At 41.6% G+C, this 23,599-nt stretch overlaps 1 protein-coding gene across 4 annotated transcripts in view; it reads left to right on the top strand.

Annotated features, from left to right (window-relative positions):
* The window catches only part of TSC2 (TSC complex subunit 2), a 196,984-nt gene that overhangs the window by 88,150 nt on the left and 85,235 nt on the right, over positions 1-23,599 (top strand). For 2 of the 4 annotated variants that reach the window (XM_086940493.1, XM_086940494.1), the window contains exons 22-29: positions 740-929; positions 7,529-7,622; positions 13,630-13,732; positions 16,006-16,100; positions 18,385-18,513; positions 19,681-19,842; positions 20,890-21,036; positions 21,636-21,739. In XM_086940493.1, the coding sequence (XP_086796619.1) occupies positions 740-929; positions 7,529-7,622; positions 13,630-13,732; positions 16,006-16,100; positions 18,385-18,513; positions 19,681-19,842; positions 20,890-21,036; positions 21,636-21,739 (1,024 nt within the window). The remainder of the gene's footprint in view (positions 1-739; positions 930-7,528; positions 7,623-13,629; positions 13,733-16,005; positions 16,101-18,384; positions 18,514-19,680; positions 19,843-20,889; positions 21,037-21,635; positions 21,740-23,599) is intronic. The other 2 variants (XM_086940496.1, XM_086940495.1) reach the window with 1 other exon arrangement.

Raw genomic sequence — 23,599 nt, 5'->3', positions numbered from 1 at the left:
CTACTTTTGTTGTCTCGACCAGCCATCGCCCCTATCTGTGCATTGTATGCATTTGTGCTTCTAGGGTACAGTGTCTCCGGACTTATTGAATGCCCAATACAAACAGGACAAAGGACTAAAACACACGTTAACCCACCACAAAACAGTAAATGCTCTCGTACCACGCCATCATCTGGTTTTGCTCTTCCGTATGTCTTCATGCTGTCAATGATGGATATTCTGAAGCCTAGATAACAACATTTCTATTCTGGATTGGTCTCCAGTTCTAAAACCCCATGAGTACCTGTTTGCTTTTTTGACTTTCATTGTGTGCATTCAAGAATCTTGGTCTCTTGATCTCGTTCACCTGTGACCAAATCAACTGCGGTCACTAACCCCTCAGCCGGGAGACTGGTAATTCACTTTGGACTTTTTAGCCAATATTACGATGCATATAAGAGGTTCAATTCGCTTTACCTTAATTCAGATGATTTTTGAAGTTGGACAGAAAATCGACAAATGCCATAGAGTATTCTGTTTTGTGAGTACATAAATGTTATGTATCTCATACAGGCTTTTCCAGGTTAGAGTATTTGTCTGTTGTAATCTTAGAGCTAGTTAACAGGTGGCACATTATATCATAGATTTTAGATTATGGAACGTCGCTTGAGGGAAAAAATAATCTGCTTTTTTCAGAATGTGGATGCTTTTATTCTTTGTTCATCTTAACCCACTAACAATGTGTCTTGTCTTTCTTCAGCGGGAGATGGTATACTGCCTGGAATGCTCTCTCCTTTCCCGTTGTGCGAAGCAGTGCGTGGTTGCGCTCTCCATGTGCATCGTCGAGATGCCAGACATTCTGATCAAGAGTATACACGTTCTGATTGTGAAGGTGACGCACATCTCTGCTACAGTCACCATGGCCATCCCTATGCTAGAGTTTCTGTCTAGTAAGTATAATTGTTGCTCTCCCAATCTTTTTTTCATTGCCATTATTTAATTGTAGGTCAGCATTTATGACAGGGAAGGATCTTATAAAACCAGAATGCAAAGCTTAATAAAGAGTCTAAGCTACTTGGTACCACCGTGGGATAGCACAAGGTCTGGAGTATAGTAATGTAGGTTTCTGGCAGAGCTTAATTTGTAAAAATAACTAAGTTCAGAGGTCCAGAATTTTTCTTAGGAGGGTGGCGTCCCATCACACTGTGGGAGGTGGCTCATTTCCACCGCTCACACCACCCACTACACTTGGACCATCACAAACTGGTTTTGATGCTAGACCAGTCTGCAAGAATTGATGACTGTGAACTTTTCAAATGATACATGATGATCTGAAGACTTGAGTATTTCTTTGCATGAATTGTGTACAGTCAAGTGGCTGATAAATGAAGAATGAATTGAATGACACCAATGACAACCATTGTAATTGAGGAAACTGTGTTTAAAAAGCACACTTTTCACATAATAAATGGACTAAACATCCATACGTTCCGAAGGGATAATAATGAAATGGTCTCATGCTTGTGTGATGTGCCAGGCAATCCTTACTCTCCTTGGGAGTTAATAGGGTTACCATGTACATGCCCAGCGTCGAACCAGCACAGACCTCATCTGGGAGTTTGTTAACTTGCTAAGCCCTAGCAAAGATTGTAAGCATGCTCTCCCCGTTGCAGTCACACATAGAATGTCGCAGTGGCACCTCATTGTATGTCTTCTGCATTACAAGTGTCTCTGTTTGACTGATAGCAGGTTTACAGTGTCTAAGTAACACAACAGATGAGACCTCAGAGTACCTTGCTGCCTCTTATACTAGTGATTCCTTAGAATGCCTGTCTTTTAGGTTCACAAACCCATCTGATCTCTCTGTCTCCTCAGTGCAAGTCAGTGTGCATGTTTTTCTGCCACTTATGATCTGCTCAACTCAATAGTAGTTGTCTTATTAGGTCGAGCTGGAGAACAATGCGAAGCATTGTCCAGCTCGACAACTAATGTTGCCCGTCTCCTGGGAATCTGAGACAGGGGTCGGGCACGCGCGGCTATTGGTGTCTGTGGACGCGCACGTCCAGGCCGGCGCCGTGCACATCCCCTGCCTCCAATTCCCACCTAAACACGCAGGCAGGCAGGCACACACACAGACAAAGGCATTTACAAGCGCGCGCACACACACACACACACACACACACACACCCACGGTCTCACGCGCACACACACAGCCACGCATGCACCCCCCACTCAAGGGCTCACACGCGCACACAGACACACTCGTACACCCCCCCCCCCCCCCCCCCCCACTCACCGGACTCTTTCAGCGTGTTCCGTGTCCCTGTCTCTCTCATCAGCCAGTGGGTCAGTCTCTGCATGCTGGTCTTCACCCGGCCCCCTCCTGGCTCCGGGACCCCTCCTGGCACCGGGACTTCAGCTGCCGGACTTCGTTCTTAACAAAGAGCGCGCATGCGCGGGCAGCCCCCGCCCTCTCACTGTCAGCCCGGGCTGCTTTCGGTTTAGCTGTCTTCCGTATTGTTGGTTGGAAACTGTTGCTTGTAATTCCAGTTATTCCCCGATACTTGCCAAGTTCTTTTTTCGAAACTTGTTTTTATCTGAGATTATACAGCAGAAGATGGATTGTGTGTTAAATGAGGCAAATCAATAATTATGTGGAAAATGCTGCGACCCTAAAACGAGCTTAGTTCTTTCTGTAATGTGTGAAAATGAACTTTGTGATGTGGGAGTGCTCGCTTTGCCTGATTTGAGGTAATTGTGTGTGTTTTTTTTATACAATGTTGTGTCTCGTGGTTTGTGTGGCGCTATGACTACTTTTCATTGTGCCCGGTAGTGCGGCCTCTGAGGTTCCTTCTATGTCTGACTTGTAAATAGTTCCATGATGAGGTTTGCAGCTTTGTTTATTTTAGTGCTTAGTCTTTTTACTGCCTCGGCAATGACTGTGCATTATTGTTTCCTCTCAACTGAAGCTGTGGTTGCACTTGTGTTTGAGTCATTGCTTTTGCATTTGTCTAGTTGTGTTTTATGAGTTTTTCCGGATGATTCAAGTTTGGTCCTGATGGGAGTGAAAGGCCTTAGCTTCAATGTGTCCCACTGCGTCTTGCTACAGCGTGCTATGGAGGATTGTTGCAATGCAGGGGTTAGAACTGTGGAGCCGTGTGTTTTCTCGTTCTATTTTAAACCATATTGATTGTGATCTACAGTTGAGGGTATATTTGTTTGGGTAGTTGGGATTTTAATGCCACTTGCGGTCCAGCAGAGGAGTTTGATGTTGGGTAGTTTGCTGGTTGAGGGGGCGTAGTTTGTCGATAGTCTGTTCAATTTTCCACATTTTCAGTGTACGACTGTGAGCAGGTTGTTGTAGGTATGTGCCCATAGACAGAAACAGTTACTTTGTAGTGAACATTAATGTAGTTACAATTGTAGCTTCACCCCCAGTACCTTCAATGGTTTGATCTGATAACATGGAAATAAAAAACAGACTACAAAAAGCGCATTTGTAAAAATATCAGCCATACGTAAATACCTATGTGTAATTGTCTACCTATTAGGAATTCTTGCATCTAAACAACATCTCAGCTCACTTATTTTAACAGTGAGTTAATTACTATTCTAAAGCTGCGCCATATTTGGCAGGAATTGCAAATGCTTGATAATGAATTTCATGAGGAAGTTGACATTTTTGTAGCTTTTATTTGTGTGTACTGTTTTTGGTAGTTAGCTTAGAAGGCTGTTTTTGCTGTCTATTTTTTTCAGTCTGTTTTCAAATTGTACCCTTCAAATAGATGTCTGTGTTGACATCTGTTTCGCGCCACGCATTCAGGATATTGACTAGTAGTGAACTATTCGACCAAGAAAGGTGGAGATTTATTTTCATAAGTTTCTTGCTGAAACCATGAAACCACTACTTCCTCGAAACACTAAACTGCCTGAAAATTAGATTGTGCCATTGTCCAAAAATCAGGATCAGAATAGAGATTATTCCATCTAAGGCAGTCCATTTCCCCACGTTTTTTCAATTTATAGGTTTGTTGCGGCTATTTACAGGGATGCCTTTAGTGGCGGGAAAGACTGAAATTCCAGCCTGATGATAAGTACAGAGAGGTAACTGCAGCTTCATTCTATAACCTCATATGTTATCTTAAAGCTCAGATAATGTTCGTGAAGACAACCGTAGTAATCTGCTGTCTGCCCTCCGCCAGGGAGGGAGCAGCTGTCACTTCAAAGGCAGGGAGTGTCAGAGGAGCCAGGGTGGGGCTGCAACACGAGCTTGGGCTGTGCAGGATGGAGAGGAGGAATCCAATATTCTGTTTCTGCTACTGGAATCTCGTCCAATAGGCCTGGTCCAGACCAGGGTACCTGCGAGTTTCTGCTGCAGGGCAAAGAGGGGTGTCTGGTGACAGGCACACTATATGCTCAGTAAAGTTGCCCTACTCTGATTGGTCTGTGCATGAGATATCTGTGTGTGACTGCAAAGCAGCATCCCAATTGAAATCAAGTATTCTATGGGCTGCTACCTTGAAATGAAACTTGCCCGTTACCTGTTTTCATGCATACAGAATTTTAAAATCTGATTTTGTGCAAGCCATTATTTTAATCTGTGAACCCCTCTAGCGCTGGGCACGCTCGCAACTGCAGCAAATTAATGCTACTTAACAGCTCTTAAATTGCACCATTATCTGCGATTATCCTCGTGTCGTATGAACTCCGAGGTTAATTGCTGAATTTCGCTGTTGCTCACGACTCGGACCCCAGCCTACCCCCAGATATGTGCTGATCACATGCAACGCCAATCATCGAGGCTCTCGAGTTGTGAAATATTCACCACGTTTCGCTTACACATGCTGCACAAGCACATCATGCACTGGGGCAGCAGGCCAAGCTTTCCTCACATGCATACTCCAGGTAGAGCATGGGCAGCAGCAGTGCAAGCTTCCTTTACATACAGAGACCTGGTACAACATGTGCAGCCGCGGTGCAAGCTTCCCTTACGCACACAGACCAGGTACACCATATGCAGCAGTAATGCACGCTTCCCTTTCCCTCATTGGAAGACCTAACACCAATGCAAGCGTCCTCACAGGCAGACCAATAAAACGTGCAACAGCGCAAGCTTTCTACACACACAGACATCAGGTATTGCATGTGCAGCAGCAGTCCAAGTTAACTTCATGCACACAGACCTGGTACAACACCCTCTCACCCTCACACACCCTCACCCTCACACCCCCTCACAGCATAATAAAACAACAAAACATAGCATAGCATAACAAAGCATAGCGTAGTAAAACACAACAAAACATAGCATAGCATAACAAAACACAACAAACATAGCATAACAAAACAAAGCATAGGATAGCATAACTAAACATAGCATAGCAAAGCATAGGATAGCAAAACAAAACATAGCATAGCATAACAAAACATAGCATAACAAAACATAGCATAACAAAACACAACAACATAGGAAACCACAACAAAACATAGCATAGCAAAACAAAACATATAATAGCATAGCAAAACATAGCATAGCATACCAAACACAACAAAACATAGTATAGCAAAACAAAGCATGGCATAATACAACACAACAAAGCATAGCAAAATAAAACACACCATAGCATAGCATAACAAAGCATAGCATAGCATAACAAAACATAGCATAACAAAGCATAGCATAGCATAACAAAACATAGCATAGCATAACAAAGCATAGGATAGCAAAACATAGCAAAACATAAGATAGCAAAACATAGCATAGCATACAGCATCACTCAGCACTCAGCACCACCACAGCATCACTCGGGGGCACCACAACATCACTATGGGCTACCACAGCATCACTGATTGCCACAGCATCACTCAATCGCCATCACAACCACAATCAGCGCTACCACAGCATCAATCTGTGCAACCATTCAACAACAACTGGTTCAATAATGTTCTCTCAATGTTTCAAGCTTTATTGCAAATGTAACAAAAAGATGTTAATATTTCACTTCTGTTCTTGGATTTTCGTCACAATAAAATACACTGAACATAATCTTCACAAAAGTTATTTACAAAAGTTTAAGCTATTGCCATTATAAATTACAATCACTTTTATTTAAGTATTAATTATTTAAAAAAATTAAAAGCCATTGTTATTTGTAATATCAATACATGTAAGTCACGTAAATACAACACATATTGCATTACAAATGCTATAGGCGTCACATTTGCGAAAGTTATAACTATTGGCATTGTAAATGACAAAGCTAATAATTCCGCTATTTTCAAAAACAAAACATAAATATGTGTCACTTACAATACCAATAGCTCAAACTTTCCTAATGTGAGACCTATTGCATTGCAAATGCTTGTTTAAACTGTTGTGTCCTACACAGAATACCTGCTAGTTTCTGCAGCTGATAACCTCTTCCCCAGGCTGCAAGTATGGCTGAGCGATTACAGGACATAGGCAATACATATGTGACGCCTCATCACGGGTATGAAGCCCTACCGGAGTTTCGCTTTGTCATGACATCTCCCTTGTGGCATGCTAAGACCTCATCAGTCAAGTGGGCCATCATTGTCTCACACCTCTACCATATGATGCTACAGCAAGGGAGATGTGGGTTTCACACATCCCAATCTGCTGGACTTTTCCTAGTTAAGAACGGTGGTCCTCTTTTAGGAGTAAGGAAGGCCTAAGTGACACAGTATGTGACAAGCTGGCCAGAGCCTCAGCACATGGGAGTCCAAATAAGGCAAAATCACTAGATTTATTATTGAAGATCAAGACTTCCTCCCAATGGAGGACAGAAGGCGTCTCGGCAGTCCCCAACACAAATTAAGTACTGGTTCTTGGGGTGTAGCTGCTCTTAGATCCTGGTGACTCAGTTCACAGGGGGGAGCTGTAGATTGACCCTGTGGCAGGTTGTAATAGTAGGACCAAGTTTTCCTCACCCTGCGTATCGTACCAACCTTCTGGCCAGGGCACACTGTCACCCTTCATGCTGGTGTGCTTTCCCAGTGGGTTCCTACTTAACTCCATATCCTTCAAATTGAACACATGTGTACCCCTGGCCATGTTACTAGGAGACTATTTCGGAGGATCTCTTTTTGTCCTAGTTAAAACTTGTAGCAATGCAAATGGATAAGGTGCAAAGGAAGACCTAAGAGATGAGCTTGTCGGCTTGAGAATGGGGAGGTGTCCTTCATGTCTTGTAAGATTGTAAGAATGCCACTGCTTTGAATGTGTAGAACTGGATGCATGGAAAGTTGTGAGACACTCTGGGGGAAAATGCTGTTAATTTTGCAGACAAAATCCACAACTTCTTTTAAGAGTTTTGTGTTAATGTGCAGTACCACATGGTTATGAATAATACAGCAATGCTTCAGTGAAGTCCTAGTCCAAGTTAGAGGTGCCCCTTGTCAATGGAAAGGCCATGCCCCTTGTAAAGTTTGATAGCTTCAGCAATTGTTAATTTATGGTTTTTGTTTTAGAAATGCAGTCTTTTCACATAGCATTGTTAGGTTTACTAGCACTGTCCATTTCCTGTTTCAGCTCTCGTCAGGCTACCTCACCTTTATGCGAATTTTGCGGCAGAGCAGTATGCCAGCGTGTTTGCCATATGTCTGCCATACACAAACCCATCAAAGTAAGTTCATTTATAATATACATTGTGTGGTCTTTTCTCACCCTGCTTTCTGCAGTGCCTATAAAACTCTGAAACGTTTCATGTTCAACTTTTTCTACGAATTGTGTTTTTTTTAATGCAATCTATTTGTAACCTTGTCACAAATGTGTACTTGCACTCTTTCGATCTGTACAGGATAGTAATATTTTATCAACAGTCAATATGAGCATTAGATGTGCATTTCCAGAACGTTTCTGAAAAGTTAATAGTGTAACTATTAAGGAAATAGAAAATGTGGTCTTCAAAATCCCTTTTGCCTACACCTACACGCTGATCTTGTGGAGTTCAAGACTTATGCGAGCGGCCCTTTATCATCTGGTGTATTGAATACTGGTAAACATCCCGATAGGTACTCCATAGCCGAATGTATGCCAGTTCTTCATTTTGCGCACATAATATAAATGTGCATTCAACAAATCAAAATAAAATTAATTTACATGGTCATGTGGCATGGATCCAACCTTCATACACCTATGTCGTGGAAACACTTGCTTTTAAGTTTTGTCATCTCATTTGTACTCTCTCCTATTTGTTGAGGGCCTCGGTAAATCATTTTGAGGGAAACGTCGGTTTTAGTTTATAATGCCTTGCTGTTGTGCCAGCGCATGTCCTTCTGGTGTCTGGATTAAATATTGATTTTACACTTTTTTGCCTTCTTCATTCTTATCTTTTTTTTCTGATTTCGTTTTTGGTTTATTTATATTTAATCTGAATTCTACACTTGTTACAAACTGCTATGTTGTTATGTAAGTTGCTTAAGGTGGCGAGATCAAATTATTTCTTCCAGACTCCAGCAATGTTTCCCAAGGTCTTTGGAGCTTTTCTCTAGGTTAGGTGTGCCCAGATTTTTTCCACTGGTGCTTTATCCATAGCAGATTTTCAGGCTACCCATTGCCTAAGTCTGAATTTTCTAAACATTGGGCCCATTGGTCAAAATGTACCTCCCCAGGCACTTCATGCAGCCTACCTGTGTGTTTAGTCAGATTGTATTAACCCTAGTTTGCCCCATTAGGATTAAAGAAAGGTGATCCCTACGTGCAAGCTGTAAGCAGCCCCTGGTGTGGCTTTCCTCTGAGCTTCGCTGGACAGCCACTTGATAGATCGATCGCCTGAGAAGCATCACTGAGGATACAATCTTTTATCACACTGATAGCACGTAGATGGTTGCAGTAGACCCATAACCCAGTGAACAGTTTCTTAGAATTGAAACTGGTGGCCTGGGTGTTATACTCTAAACTCTACAATAGCTGCATGATTCTACTTGGCTATCTCAGTAGGATCTGAAGCTGTGGCCTGAAGGCATTGTGATGCAAGATTCATACTAACATTGCCAAGAAACTCCATGACTGTGGTTATAAGTTGCATGTAAGATGACAAGGACACCTACATTCACTGAAGAGTGAATGTAGCTGCTAAGAGCCGCAGTGAGCGAAGGGAAGTTTAGCATGGTGCAGTGAGGGCCAGAAAAGTTATATAGCATACGGTTATCATATATAGCATACGGTTATCCTCTTTAGGTGGAACCATCCAGACCCTCTTTGAGAGGGCCCGACTTTCTTGCTTCACTCATGTGGCCCACTGGCTACCAAAATAATTTTACCCTTGATCTGACTTAAGTTTGGACACCCCTAGTCTAAGTGGCTCCTATTTAGAATAATTATGTTCATTAATAAGTTTATCAAGTAGATGTCCTAAAACTCTGACAAGGCACTGGGTAGCCAATTGCAGCGAACGGCCATTTTTACTTGTTTAAACTATCCAGATGCAAGTGTTCCAGATGCCTATGGCCTTGTAGCCTTCACCGAGTAGTTCCAATAGTTCCTAAGGGGTATTCGTAGTAGAATGCTTACTGTATAATCCTTCATCTAGATCCACTGTAGGGAATAGTTCAAAAACAGTGAAATTGTGCCTATAAATGAGCTGAATGTAACCTAAGTTGTAGCTTGACAGAAAAGTCCTATAGGTTACAGCTTTTATTACAGTGAAGCTTTAAGCTATGTGATTGGGTGCTATAGTTACAAAAGAGCCAAAAAAGCACCCCGGACTGCTTGTTTAGTAGTAAAATATAGCAATAATTGGTGTTCAGTGGGTTTCCTAGAGCTTTTGACCCGTGTGCCACTTCACCTCCTGCACCATTGAAAGCAAGGCCCTAGTGCCTGCAAGGACAAATGAAGAAATCGTTTTTACTTTTGTGATTAAAAGCGAAAATATTTATTAAGATCAGGCAGTGCCCAATCACAGCTAGGCTCCTGCCCCACTCCCACAGGAGAGGAGCAGACTAGGGGATGTACTCACCGGAGGGCAGGGGCCCATTGGTCCCAGTCTTTGCCCTACCTGGAGCCCGGGGTCGTGCTTCCTTGTCTCCCCATCTGAGGGGTGGGGTTGGCACAGGCTGGCACATCCTCTTCCTGACATAGTTTTTCCCGCCAGAGTGGGGGTCAGGACTGGTGGGGGCTGGTTGCTGGGTACAGCAAATGGTCTGGAAAAGCTCACAGAGGCGGCATGCCTTTGAAGCTTTCCCCTGCCCATTCTGGGGGAGGAGACCTAGCCCCTCACCCAGGATGTGCATTGTTGCAGGCCCAGGAGAGCGGGGGGCTCTCCACTCAGGAGTCCAGCAACATGTCTGTTGTGTGGCAGCCTCTGCAGCCACTCATCCAGACATGGATTGTAAGTTAGGTTTTCAGGGGGCATCTCTAAGATGCCCTCTGGTGCATTTTACATTAAATCTCACACTGACATCAGTGCGGGTTTAATGTGCTGAGAAGTTTGGTACCAAACTTGTCAGTCTTCAGTGTAGCCATTATGGTGCTGTGGAGTTCGTAATGACAACCTCCCAGCACCATATACTCCCAAATGGCATCACTGCACATACAGTACCCAGGAATGGCCCTGGGTACTGTAGGGACACAGGGCTCATGCACCTGGGCCCACACCACTGGCATAGGGCACCCAGCTAGAGGGGTGACTGATGTATGCAGTGGGTTTGTGGCCATGGCATACAGGGATGTGTGCCATGTCGACTCTTTGTTTAGTTCTGTACCTCTGCACTCACCCTGCCAAAGGCAGTGGGTGGGTACCCAGGTACAGGGTCTCTAAGGGTGGCACAATACGTGCTGCAGCCCTTAGGGGTCTTCTCTGCTCACCATGCCCTTGGTGCCTAGGGTACCATTTACTAGGGGCTGATGGGTAGCCAGAGATGCCAATTGGGTTTTGTTTCAACACAGTTTTTATGGAAGGAAGCAGGCCCTGGGTACCTGGGTGGCAGGAGCCCAGGGCACACTCAGTCAAAGCACATCAGCAATTAAGAAAAAAGTGGGGGCATACCAAGGCAAGAAAGATGGCACTTTCTCACGATGAGGGAGAGAGCAAGAACACACACATTCACACTGAGTGCTGGAAAATTAAATATTGGTTCCCAGAATATAAGTATTGGAAGAATAAAAGTAATCCAATCAAGAGTGCCTCAGGTGAGGGGAAAACAAGAATAGGCAGGAAAGCCATCAATTAGAAGCGAACAAATGAGATTAGCAAGAAGGTAAATCAGTGGTACTTGACCGGTTAACCCAAAGACATTCAACTACTGCCATTGTTGACAATAGGCCTACGAGTACACACCTAAAAGATGGTTGTAGGCGAGACCTAAAAATTAAGATCCTACTGACCTGAAAATGTTTACAGAAAAAAACGATAATGACTGCTGTTCTGCACAGAGGGCAAGCAGGGTTAAAATGTTTTTTTTAATTTTTTTATTTTATTATTTTTTTTAACCTGTAAGCGTTATCCACTGCAAGAACCTAGGCCCTAATGTCCTTTTAAAAAGGCTGGAAATGCTTCAGAAGAAAAAAATGAAATTGCATCTTGTGACTTCACAGAAATATTACCTTTTCCTTTAGTTATGTTAATCTAGAGCGTTGGTTATTGTAATACAACAGTCTCCTTAAAATCGAGACACCCAAGCGTACTACGCACTTCAAGTGTGTGTGTGTGTGTGTGTGTGTGTGTGTGTGTGTGTGTGTGTGTGTGTGTGTGTGTGTATATATATGTATATATATATATATATATATATATATATATATATATATATATATATATATATATATATATATATTGATTGATCCCTAAACCAAGGCTGCCAATTCTATAAAAAGATTGTATCCACTCATTTTCCTCATTTCCTCATGCACTGTTCTATTCCAATCATAGCTGACACGGGGAAACTTCAGCCCATGAAATGAACAGTGATGACATTTTAAACAGCAGTGAATGACACTACCCACTGGAGGGTTTTAAAATATGACACAGCCTTTGGCACTACAGGCTCCATAATGCAGCGCTTTACAGGAAGTGACCCTAACATTTAAATACCATCAGAGGAAGCGACTTCAAAATAACATTTACTGCAGCAGCCAAATGGTGTGTCCAGGAACTATGGCTTACCTTTGAAAAAGTTCGAAGCGAACGAAACGCGTCAGGAAAATGCCACATGCTGTTTCAATCACCCAAAAATAATAAAGCAGCAGAAAAGAAGTCTCGTGTGCGTCTCAAATTGCTTTCCCAGGAGAGCGTGTTGTGAATACATATATATATATATATATATATATATATATATATATATATTGATCCCTAAACCAAGGCTGCCAATTCTATAAAAAGATTTTATCCACTCATTTTCCTCATTTCCTCGTGCACTGTTCTATTCCAATCATACGATCTATTGATACACAAGACTTTTTTTGTGGTTCTGAGGCGCACCTTGGTTCCATACTTTATCTGGTAGGTGTAGGTTGTTTTTTAATGTGCTTAGGCCAACAATACTCTTGTAATTCATTTGAAATGCTCAATCCCTTGTCTGCCAGGGCAGCACGATGTAGCAGTCAAAGCTTACTACGGGAATCTGAGGGTGTAAAAACTCTGAATGTAGGGTGACACAGCAAATAATAGTTAAGAATATGAATGTTCAGTCCGGTATTACCTTTAGAAAAAAGGACTTTACCAACAGATAATCAAACAAATGTATTTCTAGGATTTGCCATAAAAAACAAATGCCCACCCCCCTCTGTGTCAGAGAAGCAACCTCAAACATTTTACCTTATGGGGGTTTTTCAGGTCAGCTCTGTACTTCTCAGAAGGATTCAGTTTGCAAGCGTAATCAATCGAGCAGAAATTTCAGACTAAACATACAATGTATCAGATTTGTGAACTGATAGTTCTGATCTTCCTAATTAATGGCAAACCTAATAGTTTTCAGAGGAATGTAAACATGCCTTACTGTCCCTGAATCCATTACCCAAACCAAGCAGGATCCCAAACTTAAGGTAAAGGCTTTTCTTGTAGCTGCTTCCAGAGAATCATGTAGTGGCCAGGAAATCTAAAACTAGGCCATAAACCAGGAAAGTCATAATAAATAAACAGTTATGTTATATGTTTAATGACCAAAAATGTTGACAGATGCTTGTTTGACAATGATTAATCTTTATTTTTCGCCTTTCCGCTCATACTACGCAAAGATCAATTTTGTCTACTGAAACAACACGCCAATGTAAAAGTGTCTCTGTTCCTGCACCTGGCAGATACTCCTATTGGGCCATCCACTGTATCTGTAGCACTGGACTACACGCAGTCGAATGAGAAGCATGGTGTTGTCTCCATGTAACTGGGCCGCTACAATGTCTAACCACACAGTTGGTTGGACGGATGTTTGAGCGCATGATTTGGGGTAAAGCTGTGACATCATGTCTTTTGTGTGTTTTCATCCTCAAGTTTGTTCGCTAACCAAGTACTAGAGTTAAAATGAGCACCCCTTTTCTTTCAAAGGACTCAGTTTAAATAATGAAACCCATGGTGAGAAATGTTTTGCAATATGAGAAGCTGCAGATGTTAACCTGATTGGATATCAAAGTATCCAATTCTAATCACTTAAGTGCCTAATTTTTTAGCATGATGATAATTTACGGTTTGTCTTCTCCAGGTTTAACCAGTACATTGTTTGCCTGGCGCACCACGTGATAGCCATGTGGTTCATACGATGCCGCCTATGTTTCCGGAAAGACTTTGTGCCATATATTACCAAGGTATTTTATTGTAATCCATCAATTATTGTAAATTCTTCCGTGAAGTACTATGTTCCAATGCCCATACCTTGAAATACTTTGTATTTCTTTGATTTGGGTCTTTATGGTTGTTGCTGGTTGTTATTTCAAGGTTTTTTAGTTTGCCACTTGTAATTTATTAAAGCAGTGGCAGAGTTTTAATTGTCACACTTAATCTGCTGCTTCCTCTTAACTCCAAAATTGACCTGTAGCTGGTAGTTAAAATGAATCTTGAATGACTTCCTCTCTTTTTCCACTACCCTGCTGTGGCTCTGAATGTTTGCCCTTGTGGATGTTTGGTTTCCAGACAGCTTGATGGAATTTCAGATATTTGTGTACTTGACTAGGACACATTTATGTCACCCTATTTCTTGAATTTTCTTAAAATGTGGTGTGTTACAGATGTTACACTTTCTGGCACACTCCACCCTTTGACAAGAGTCTTATGAATAAACCTGTTGATGCCTCAAAGGCAATGAATACTATTGCCACTGCGAGACAAAGTTATCTAGGAGGAGATGGGTGGAAAAGCTAAGTTCCCTTAGCAACTGATCTCCTTGTGTGCATTGCAGAAGAATGGCTAGGGGAGAGGATGTAGCCTTACTGCTAGAGCGGTCGACATTGAAGCTGGGGAACAGGGTTTCGGGTCTCGGCAACGACGATCAACATCCTGTCATTCTGGGCAAATCACTTAATCTCCCTATGCTTAAAAAAAATGAATTTGTCCATCTTTAACGAAACTGCTGCTCATGTAAAGCGCTCTGATACCCAATTTCTCAAGTCTAGTTCGCGCTATATAAAACTATTTAACAAAAAAAAAAAGTCTGCCTCTTCACTACATCTGTAAAAACACCTCCCATCTTCTACTGAAGTGGTGAGGTTCTATCTTAAGTCTCTTCTTCTGCGGATCTGGTCTGGCAGTTTTGATACAGTGTCACTGCAGAGAAAAATGAAAAACTGCATTTCCCACTTCCATCTTGTGCTATGCTGCTGAAGCCATTTGTTAAAGCAGATGTTTTTGGATACTTTTGACATCTATTCCAACCGAGAATTCAGTGCCTACATTAGCACCTTTTACAAATGTATTTGTCCAGGATAGTTCACGCTGAAACCTTGCAATAAATTTGGCACAGTTAGTCCACTTAAAATTGGGGCCCAAGCACTGTGTGGATCAGTCCAAATCTGCTAAAGATTACAGGAATCCAGTTTCCAGGAAAGAGCAGCTAATTCTGCAGGTGAGGGCAAAGCTAGGCGTCATCCCAAAGGATTGGCCAGGTTTATCCAACCATCTCGAATCTTCACTGATAGAGGGGAGGAAGCACACACGGCAGACCATGTTTGTCAAATTTAGAATTTTTGGGTGGAAGGTAGGTCCATGCCACAGGCCTCCAAACCAGTTAGTTGTTTCCCCAGGAAAGTGTGGAACTGTGCATGGCTGGAAACTGTACTTCATATTTTAACAAGTACATTTTGTTCAAGGATGTAACCAAATCATTCCTCCTTTATTTATTTTTTAAGTAACTTTGAAACTGCACTCCTGGTTCTTTGAGCAGACACTGGTGTATCAGGCCATCCAGCAATATAGACTCTAGTGTCGTCCATCAGATTTTACCTCACCGAATAATAGATTTCTTTTACTTACATTTGATCAATTAGAATTCAGATATAACAAAGTTTAAAAGTATTGATAGTCTGTTTGACTTTAATGAGTATAATTAATATCCCTATGATTTTAAATACAGACTTTCAGAATGACCGTATAGCTTAGTCAAAAAAAGTGGGTAAGTGTCAAAATAGGAAAGACTAATAGAACAGAGTAGTGGAAATGAATGTTCAACCTTTACTCCAGCCATATTTATTTTGTTGTGGGTTTTAACATGTACCACAGTTGGTTATGAATGAGCGGATATTTTTCCCATTACTTGACAAGGGTCTTATTGAATATTTGGGAGAGCAGGAAGAGATTGTTCCACTGCTGATTTGTTTGTGATCCAGCGGCTACATCTTTTATACATCTGCAAGTGGAGGACATCAAAATATCTGAAATGAATTTTTGTCTGACTCATCAATACTTTTCTCAATTTCGAGTGTAGAACATTAGTGGTTACGGAAGGCAGAATAGGCTAAATAAGCTGTCCTTTAGGGTCATAGACCATAATGCTATAATGACTGCTGGTGGTCTTTGAAACTCACAATCTCGTCTAGCGAGTTGATCTCTGTTTCATGTATTTCATGTGCTTCACAACTTTTTTTAGGGTTTGCGTTCAAATATGCTTCTCTCGTTTGATGACACTCCGGAGAAAGGAAGTTTCAGGGCACGCAGCACAAGCCTGAATGAGAGACCAAAAAGGTAACATTTCTCCCAGTCTCAGTGATATGATGATTGCTAGAAGAAATAAATCCATGTTTATTTTGCAGATCATAGTCCATGCTGAAGTCGACCAAGCTCTACTGGCTACTTGTTTGAAGGGCTGTTTTCATTGCCCTTATGTTTTTAGTGTAAAAAGACAAAAAAAATGTCATACTGGGAGAATAACTTTATATCAGGCTTCAGAAGTAGCACACTGACAACCTACCGAAAATGAGGTCAGCTGAACAGGAATCTAAGAAATTGAAAGCATGCCTTCTAGCGGGTTGGCTCTGAATGTGTTCTCCAAAAGTGTCTGTGTGGAGGCTATTGTTATCCTGTCACTTAGCAGCATGGTTGTCATGACTCTTTGAAAATGCTGAAAAGTGATCTACCACGAGTAAGAAAATTGACTTTTGCTAAATCATTTAATCGTTATCATACCATACTGCTATCAGATCGCCTTCCATTATTTGTATCCAAGAAGCGTGCATATAGACTACTTAATGGGCAGCATCACCATTCCAGAGCAGGGGTGTAATCTGACTCATTTTAGATGATGTAAAAGGTACTCCAGAAAAGGGCACAACAGCTTGATTACCAATTGATAGCATGGTAATTCCATGTTTTTAGATCTGGGTTTACAGAGAAGTTGGTGCGATTTTGTTCTCAGATTGCAATTTAGAAATTGTGAGGGACCAAGTTAGTCGATTATACCATTGTACCTGGGAGTCAGGCGGCGGAAACATCAACTGATGGGCGCAAGTGGACAGATGTTTGCAGCACAGCACTTCTCACTGCTAGGAATCTGAACCTTAAAGGCAGTCCAACCCAGTGTTTAAAGTACATTTTACAGTGGCTCTTTAGATCTATCCAAAGGATTTTCTAAAGCTAAAGTATTAGTGACATTTCCCTTTGACTTTAAATTTCGCAAAGAGAATTTATTTATTGACAGGAACAACTGATCAGGATCTCATTCGCTTTCCGAATGCAAACTAGGACGCACTTCCTACCAGCGCTGTTGTGTAGTTCCGTAGTGAATCACTGCTTTCATCTCATTTATGAACTTTGCATTTTATGTTCTGCTTCTACCATTCTTGGCGCCTTTCTATGGGTTTTTAAGTTTGCATTTTTTCATATGTCTGGAATACTGCACAATGCAGAGAAATAACTAGTTTGTTTAAATGACGTAGAAATGTAAAGTGCTGTTGTGTTGTCGGCTGGAGTTGTCCTCCCAGTTGTAGTAGCATTACTATATAAAGCTGAAAGTTAAACTAAATATTCCTGTTTCTTGAAGTACATTTGCAAAAGAAAAATACACAGCCCACAGACTTTTTTGTGTGAATATTGTTTCACTCTTATTTACATTATATAGTGCTTTCAACCTCACCCGCTGTTGAGCAGTGAGACTGTCTGACTCCTTTTATTTAAACTCCACTAACATGTTCTTGTGAGTAGACAGATGAAAGGGGCACAACATAAATGTACTCAATTGCTGTTCCTCTTGGTGTCCCTTCTTCACCTTTGACTTTAGTCTTACATGCAATGAATACTGATAGAAGTATTTGGCTTTTACCTCATTATGGATTGGTTCACAATATTCCATTTATGATAAATATAAAATGGCCAAACTCTCGGATAGGACATGGATAACTATGCTTTCTGTTAAGGTTTGGGTGTTAATGTGGCCTCTCCTCGGGATACACTCTTAAGCACAATGCATGTATGATCTCTACTAGCTACTTATAACTCCACTCCCCTGGCCAGTTGCATTTGTCAAAACGTCAACAAGAGACGTTGGACATGATATTCTCCAGCTGTCTCTTTTCCCCCCTCTGCCCACAGGCCTGATGATATGGGTGTCTAACTGAGAAGACACCAGTTGTAATGTAGCCCAACCTTAACTGTGGACAATTGCTGCTTCAGTAGAAACTGCTCTCGAGCCTTGGTGGTATTCCAGGCATGCCATTCTCATTTATACATTACATCATTTTGTTGCATATTGTACTAATGTACGTCCTATAAAATGTTTAGTTCTTGTATTTGGTTTGCTCATGTTATGAGAAATACTTTGCTTTCAAGTTTATTTCTTCTCTTTTTTTCTCCCTTCTGGCATTTGTACTTTTGTTTCTCTCCTCTCTGGAACCCCCCTCAACACTGACCCGATGATCTTGCAACGTCTACCCATACACTGCTTGACTTTCTCTGCTCCTTGTCGTCTCCCCTCCTCCCCTTCCATGGTTTGTGTGTTGCTCTGGGGAGAGTGGCTCTAACACTTTTTTGATAGTTTACGAATATCCAAAAGTGTAAAACAGGGCGTGAATAACACGTCCCCAGTTAAGGAAATGAAGGAACTCTCCTCTGCCGATGCCTTCCGGTCCCGCAGCATCAGTGTGTCCGAACATGCTGTCCGCAGGTAGTGACACTTAAATTAGGACGGGAGGGTGGCAGGGTATGGAGTGTATATTCACATGCTTTCACCTGAACCATATGGCCGGGGAGAAATGAGGGCAGCCAATGAGCTGATAGATGGTGTAACTGGGTGGGATGATACTGCATGCTGCCTGTGCTTGCATGCGATCAGTAGATCTAGTGTGATGTCAGTAACAATACTGTTTTCATAATACTGGTTGAAAACGCGTGGACAGATTCCCTTTGAAATACACATTTGGATGTTGACTCTTAAATCTACATAGTCCATTAATAGCCTTTCATTGTGATTTTTATGAATTGGTAAATTTATTTTTCATTACTGTTACTAAAAACAAACAGGCCAAAATCTGAATCAAAGGTTGCATTCTTCTGTAGTTTGTTTCACTTAAAAAGTTGGGCTGTTTGCGCAAAGTTAGCCACAACTTCCTGCTCCCTTTTCTAGATCCATTTGAGAATGGATGGATACTGTCTCCTTGGAGCCTTGAGCTCCATTTTAAAAGGAATATCCACTCAGATCCGAGTTTGTTGGATTCTCGTACACTGGTCCTGATAGAAGAGTTTGCTGTCTTATTCAGTAATGTAAAATGTACTTTCATAATTTGTGGCTTTCTTGGGTATTGTACTTTGTGAAGGAGCACTGCTGACTCTTGCTTATTAACTGAGCTGATGTAGCCCGCAAAGGAGATCACATTTCACCTTTAGAATGCAACCTTTCTTTCACTACATTAAATGATTCAGGTTGCCAGGTGCATGATGGACCTGTTTCCTCAGTGTATGAAGAAACATCTGTTGTGACTTGATAATCTGCCATCTGTCTACATACACCACAACAATCTAGAGAGGAACAAGTTCACATGACTGTAACTGTCCCCACGGAATGGTTTGTCTCAGACAGGCATCGCGTTCAAAGAGGTTATATGCGATCTGCAAGTTTGGACCCACTGGTCTGCTCCTGTAGTGCACAAACCGGTAATGGCAGGCTTTGACCCTATCTCTTGCCTAAATTCCAGAAGCAAATGAAGATGTATACTCTTCTTTGATCTGTGGTTTAACATCAGTGGCATTCAGATGGCAGATTTTCAAGTCACTTCTTCAAGTTGTTTCATGTATCAAGTTGTTCTTGCCTTGCACTGTCCTTTATTTTCATTAGGATGCAGACCTCCATCACCAGTTCTAGTTTGGGCTCTGCAGATGAAAGCTCCATGTCCCAGGCTGACGATAGCTTGAAGAACCTGCACCTGGAGCTCACAGAGACCTGCCTGGACATGATGGCTAGATATGTCTTCTCTAACTTCACTGCTGTTCCAAAGAGGTACAGAATGCTTAGCATGCAGTGTGAATTGAATTTCTTTCCATCTAGTTGGCTTGTTGAGAGCAGTACCATATTAGATTGTTTGTTCCGAAACCTGTGGAGCCCACTGTGTTGAAGTTCTTGATTTTTGATAATTCCAGAACTAGGACACCACAAATTAACTTTGTATAAGATACTTCTCATTCACAATTTGAAGGAAGGAGTGGATCGAGTTCATGTTATTCTGGCACCATAGATTGATGTCAGCTGCATTAGAATCCCTTTAAAGTATGTTAGCTGAAAGTACTTGCTTGTTTTAAGTACTACTTGATGAAGGATGTCCGGTTGGTCAGCCCTGACTTTGGCCGAACAGGCTGTAGCACTAACCTCATATTTTCAAAACAAAATGTAAGGTTGTTGGTCGGTTAAGGGTAGACCGACACATAGTGGGATAATTGAAATCTTTCTATACATGTTAAATATTCTCATGTAAGGGGGTGTTTTTTAACCTTCATTGCTCACATTTTCAGTGATACACATAGAATATGTTGTAACCATGCAAGCAGTGTTTTACCTGGGCATTTCCTTAACCTGAAACTTGCCCCTGCATATGGCTGTGTAGAGTAAACCTAAAGTTCATCTTGTGATCTCACATAGTTCATTCTGGGTGTCTATTTTATGAATTCTTGTAAAAAGAGTTGCTAGAGCAGTCTGCTTAGTAAAGCACTCTGCAGCTTTGTGAGATCCTTCTCTGGTCCTTTCACATATTCTTGCATGTTCAAAGTAGATCGAGAACATAAGTCTGTCTATAATGAGGTAGTCTAACTTTGGTGAGCACCTTGTTGAAAGGTGTAACCCAGGATATCCGATGCTTGTGCTGCTCAGGTTTTATTCTCCAGAAGGGGTCCATGGCTCGTCATCGGTCTTGGAGCACATGTTTTCCAATAGCTGTTACGTTCTTGCCACCTTGTCTGGGTGGGTCACCTCATAACTGGCAGTGTTATGCCCAAAGTGTTTTATTCTGTTCAGTTCTCATGTTACTTGTTAAATATTTGGTGTTCTGTTCAGGTCACCAGTTGGAGAGTTTCTGTTGGATGGAGGAAGGACGAAGACCTGGCTTGTCGGTAACAAGCTTGTTACCGTCACTACCAGCGTTGGCAGAGGCACAAGGACACTTTTGGGCTTAGATACGAAAGAACTGCCCACCCACGATTGGTAAAACTCATTTTCTCCTATTTAACCCATTGTATCAGTTATGCATGACTGGCCCAATACACCTCCCCTCTGGCTCAGCCATTTAGTTGTGCTCGACTTTCATTGTTCCCCACCCATGCAACAAAATCATCTTCTGTCCTAGACCATTCTAGCTAGCCCAGCTCGACCATAAACTAAATCAGTGCACCCACCGGAACATAACTAACTCAGTCTGCGCATCTGCTGTAAATCTGACTTCGAGTTGCCGCATAGTCTTCTACAATCCTTTTGAACCTATTGCCTCCTGCTCACCCCATCCTATGCTGGATAAACTTTGGTCTATGGTGAACATTGTTAACTTGGCACTTTTCTAATGTACTAGTGAACTGCACATAAATCCTAAAAGTTCCTGTGTAAAGTAAGCTGGGATGGACTTATTTATTTTAAAAGTAATTCCAGGACCAATGTGATAAAGTTTAACATGTTAACAATTCCTTTTCTTTTCGGTTGCCTTGAACTGCTTAACATGGTACAGGAATCCATTATGTTAACCATTTTGCATCCTAGAAGTAAGGAGCAATTGCTTGTCACAAATCATCGCTTTCTTCTCTCATTTTAAGGCTTGATGGTCCATTTCAAGTGCGTGAGGCTCCGGCAAAACTCCAATCTGGAGCAGCAAAGCCGGATTCAAAAGGAACCCGTCACAGGGTCAGATCCATGTCAGGTGAGCATGAGAAGCCATGTACTGCTAACCTACTATTTTAACCTATTTGTTTGGCAGGGCATGATGCTTCTTAGGTCTTTGGTCGAAAGAAAGACTAGATCATGGTTTTGGGGATAGGAGACACTTTAAAGATTTACCTGAGATTTTCTCCACAGCTCAATATTTCAAAGGTGTACACATTTCAAGTGTTCCCAGTCATTAAACTGGGAAGCCTTAGGATTACACAGTGGGGATGGTCACTTTGTAGTTCTGGTTTAGGCTGTGTTTCCATTGAATAGACATTTTTTAAATTGTCTATAACTTCTGACTGGGAGTGAATGGATTTTCACAAAACATACCAATCTACTTAGCTAAGTTCTGTCATTCCACGTTTTGTGAAAATCCATCCTCTGATAAAATAACTTAAGGATAATCATGTGATTTCACTTAGTGATTTCCTATTTTCGTACCCATACAAAACCTTTCTCACTTCTACAGCCCAAATGTTTAAATGGATTTGCACAAAACGTGACATGAGAACAGAAATTTACTCAGAAGGCAATTCTGATTTGTTTTTGTGTAATTCCATTCAATAGTTTTTTAGATAGAAATGGTCTTTAAAAAAAAAAGTTTCAGTGAAGGCTTAAAGGGCTATCATTTCTTTAAGTCTCTGCCCTCTGGTATTCATGAAGAAAATGTGAGTCTGGGAATTTAAAAAAAGAAGGGATGTGACTGAACGAGGGAGCTATTCAAACCAATGAGTCTCAAAAGTTTGGCTGCTGCAAATTAACATTCCCTCTTGTGACCTCCATTTCAGAGCAGGGGGCACAGTTTCTGTGTTCCTGAAAAAATTAAAATTAAGAGGCAGAGTATGGACACCCTGAGCCTCCTGCACAGTAGGGAGAGCCCCCAAGGAGCTGCTAATTTTGTTAAATTAAAAAATGTATTACACCCTGAGTCATTGGATTCCAGAGTCATTGAAGACTTGTGTGTTACGAAAAAAAAATGAAAGACCTGGTCTAAGGCCAAGCACTGAGGGCTCAACTCTGGCCCTGCGCCCAACAGACATGACCGAAGGCGTATGTAGAAGTGGTTGTCTGCGTGCCGGGCGTTCCCATAGGACCCTAGTTGTAACCTGCGCCAAACCCCACGACGCATGGCTGTGCACAATGGTCTGTATGGCCTATGCCTGGTCTACACCCAACCTGCTGTGTGCATGGAACCTGCTACGAAAAGTGAGTTTATGATAAAGCAAATGATGAAGTAGAACCAGTTGTTTATCTGTAGCTATTCATCAATTCTATATTTGATTGATTCATATCCCGCATGCCTGCCATTTCCAGGAAATGAGTAACAATGAAAATGGTGGTTTCCGTGATATTGGAACCTGTCCTTGTCTGGTGGTATTTTGAAGACCATTTACTTCAAGGCTGATTAAAGCCAACCACAAATTAATTGTTAGTCTTTAGTTTTAGATACTGTCATACATATCTCTTAGCTCCATACATTACTTTCTAATCAAAGTAAACACAAGTCTCTCTCAAGGGATCTCCATTGATAGTCATAAGCACTGAATAGTCCCACCCACGTGTGGGGATCCCAGAGCACTTTTTTTAGAATATGTCTTAAATGCAGATGTTGTCCTTTCTTCAGGATAGCCTGTAGAAACACTTACGACAAGAACATTGTGCAGCCTACAAGGAAGGCTATAATTGCCATTTCTTCAGATTGCTTTTAAAAAGGGGTAATGAATACCAACGTATTTAAGTCCAAATACTTTAGTAGTATACTTAAATCTCTTTCACAAACCCTTTTTTTTTAAAGGAGAAAGGTGAAGAAAAAAGAAGATAGTTTGGCCCTATAGGCTGCCACTATGTGAAT

Source organism: Lissotriton vulgaris, chromosome 10, assembly GCF_964263255.1.
Source record: "Lissotriton vulgaris chromosome 10, aLisVul1.2, whole genome shotgun sequence".
NCBI classification, from domain to species: Eukaryota; Metazoa; Chordata; class Amphibia; order Caudata; family Salamandridae; genus Lissotriton; species Lissotriton vulgaris.
This window is presented reverse-complemented; position numbering and strand designations above follow the sequence as displayed.